Source organism: Alosa alosa, chromosome 19 (genome assembly GCF_017589495.1).
Source record: "Alosa alosa isolate M-15738 ecotype Scorff River chromosome 19, AALO_Geno_1.1, whole genome shotgun sequence".
Taxonomy (NCBI): Eukaryota; Metazoa; Chordata; class Actinopteri; order Clupeiformes; family Clupeidae; genus Alosa; species Alosa alosa.
Window position 1 is genome coordinate 7,783,717 of NC_063207.1, and position 2,500 is coordinate 7,786,216.

Below are 2,500 nucleotides of genomic sequence, written 5' to 3' on the forward strand. Positions count from 1 at the left end.
TTTGTCTCTGGCCCTCAGCAGCCTGAGACATCCCCTGTCAGCCATGGCTTCCAGTTAGCCCGAGTGATGATGTCTTTTGTGTGGGTCACATCATCGATGCACTTTTGGTGATGTAAGAGGTTACAGTGTCTGTATACTCCTCTATGTCTGTCCGGTTGTTGTAAAGTGGCTGCCTGCTTAAACATTTCCCAGTCTGTTGTGTCAAAGCAGTCTTGAAAGAGCATCGGGAGGCTCCCTCAGGCCACACTTTTACCTGCTTACGAACCGGTTTGTTGGCTTTTACCCTTTGTCTGTATGCGGGCATTAGCATAACAGTTATATGGTCTGAAAGTCCAATGTGGGGGAGGGGGGTGGCTTTGTATGCTCCTTTGTGTGTAGTGTAGACCAGGTCCAGGATGTTATCTCCTCTTGTTGGAAAATCAACATGCTAGCAATTCATGGGGTGATATGCTTGTTTTAAGGGCCGTTCACACCAAGAATGATAACTATAAAGATAATTATAACGATAAAAGCGCCCACACTGACCAACGATAGGGGAAGTTTCTCCACGTGTTGATGAATGAGGCGGCTAAAACGTAATGGATTCTGATTGGCTTTCAGCTTTTTATCATTCTCAAAATCGCTCTGAAAGTGATCCCCAACAATATCGTTCTTCATGTTGTTATTGTTATAGTTTATGTGTGGACGTCGTCATTTATATTGGCTAGAACGATACTTTTTTACCATTATCGTTTTTGTTATCGTCCTTAGTGTGAACTCAAACATTACTATAAATGGATCCTTGCAAATGACTGTCTTGATTGGTTGAGAGTAAACAGGTGTTGTCAAAGTTACAGCTGCATTAAACCATTTTTCCAGGTTTGCCTAAAGATTTAAAAATGTCTCTGGTCACAAACGACATGTGCTTCTGTTGGTTAGGTCTGTCATAATGGCTTGTTATTGTGTGCATACGTGTGTCTGTGCCTGTGGGTGTGTGTTTGTCCAACATGTCGGGAAACGTAACTACGTGTGTGTTCCTGCGTTGGTCCCAGGTTTTGCGGGCAACTGCATGGGCTGTGGAGAGAAGGGTTTCCGCTACTTCACCGAGTTCTCGCACCACATCAACCTGAAGCTCACCACGCAGCCCAAGAAGCAGAAGCACTTGAAGCACTACCTCCTCCGCAACACGCAGGGCCAGCTGGTCAAGGGCCCCCTCATCTGCTGGAAGGGAATAGGTAGGCACTGGACGCCGCAGCAGTCAAGGGCTTTGAGATCCGTCTCTCTCTATCACAACTAGATGGTTCACCAGGAGCAGCTGGCCATGAATGCAGCTGACACAATCCCCCTAAGTGGAGTAGGCACGGGGGAAGGAGGAGAGAGAGAGAGAGAGAGAGAGAGAGAGAGGGCAAGGGGGAAGGAGGAGAGAGAGAGAGAGAGAGGAGAGAGAGAGAGAGAGAGAAGGGGGCAAGGGGAGGGGGAGAGAGGGAGAGAGAGTAGGCAAGGGGAAGGAGGAGAGGAGGGGACAGGTAGGCGGGGAAGGAGGAGAGGAGGAGAGAGAGAGTAGGCAAGGGTGAAGGAGGAGAGAGTAGGCAAGGGGGAAGGAGGAGAGAGAGAGAGTAGGCAAGGGGGAAGGAGAGAGAGAGAGAGAGAGTAGGAAAGGGGAAGGAGGAGAGAGAGAGAGAGAGAGAGGAGGAGAGAAGGGCAGGGGAAGGAGAGGAGGCTCAGAGGTGACTCACACTGAGCGCAGGGGAATGGATACACACCAGAATAGTCACACTTACAGACCTCTGACCAACCAAACCTGAGTGTATGTGTGTGTGTATGTTTTTGTAGAAGTGTACTGTAAGTGTGTGTGTGTGTGTGTGTGTGTGTATCTGTGGGTGTGCGTGTGTGTGTGTGTGGATCTGTGGGTGTGCGTGTGTATGTGTGTGTGTGTGTGTAAGTGTGTGTACAGTATGTGTGTTTGTGGGTGTGTGTATGTGTATGTGTGTGTGTGTTTTAGTTTGTGTGTGTGTGTGTGTGTGTTAGTATGTGTGTGGCGCTATCAGGGCCCTACAAGTCGATCATTGTGTGTGTGTGTGTGTGTGTGTGTGTGTGTGTGCATGCATGAGTGCATGTGCGCTTCCATGTCTGATCCATTTGTATGACCTCTCCTGCCTCTACATCACTGCTCTAGCACATGTGTATGTGTTTGTAACGTTTGACATGTTTGGCGATTGACAGGTGAACTGACAGAGTTTATTCTCCTGATGTGTTGAAGTCAGCTGGTGTTCTTGGCAGCATGCAAGTTAGCAGTAGATAAGATTAATGTCTGCATCCCAGGAGCTTGGTGCTTGTTCTGGGCATCGTGTTGTTTTTTTTTTATTTGAGAGGTGCAGTCAAAGCTATTAAAGGACCCTAGATGATTATGACTACTTAGGGAGGTGGTTTGCTCCTCCCTGCACATTTGCATGCATCACAGACGTCCGTCACGATTGTTGGGAGGCACACAACACCCCCCACATGCCACTTTGATGACTCA

At 48.2% G+C, this 2,500-nt stretch overlaps 1 protein-coding gene across 1 annotated transcript in view; it reads left to right on the plus strand.

The window, feature by feature from the left end:
• The window catches only part of greb1 (growth regulating estrogen receptor binding 1), a 53,433-nt gene that overhangs the window by 16,736 nt on the left and 34,197 nt on the right, over window positions 1-2,500 (plus strand). Inside the window, 1 exon segment of the mRNA XM_048227939.1 lies at window positions 1,032-1,214. Coding sequence (XP_048083896.1) covers window positions 1,032-1,214 — 183 coding nt within the window.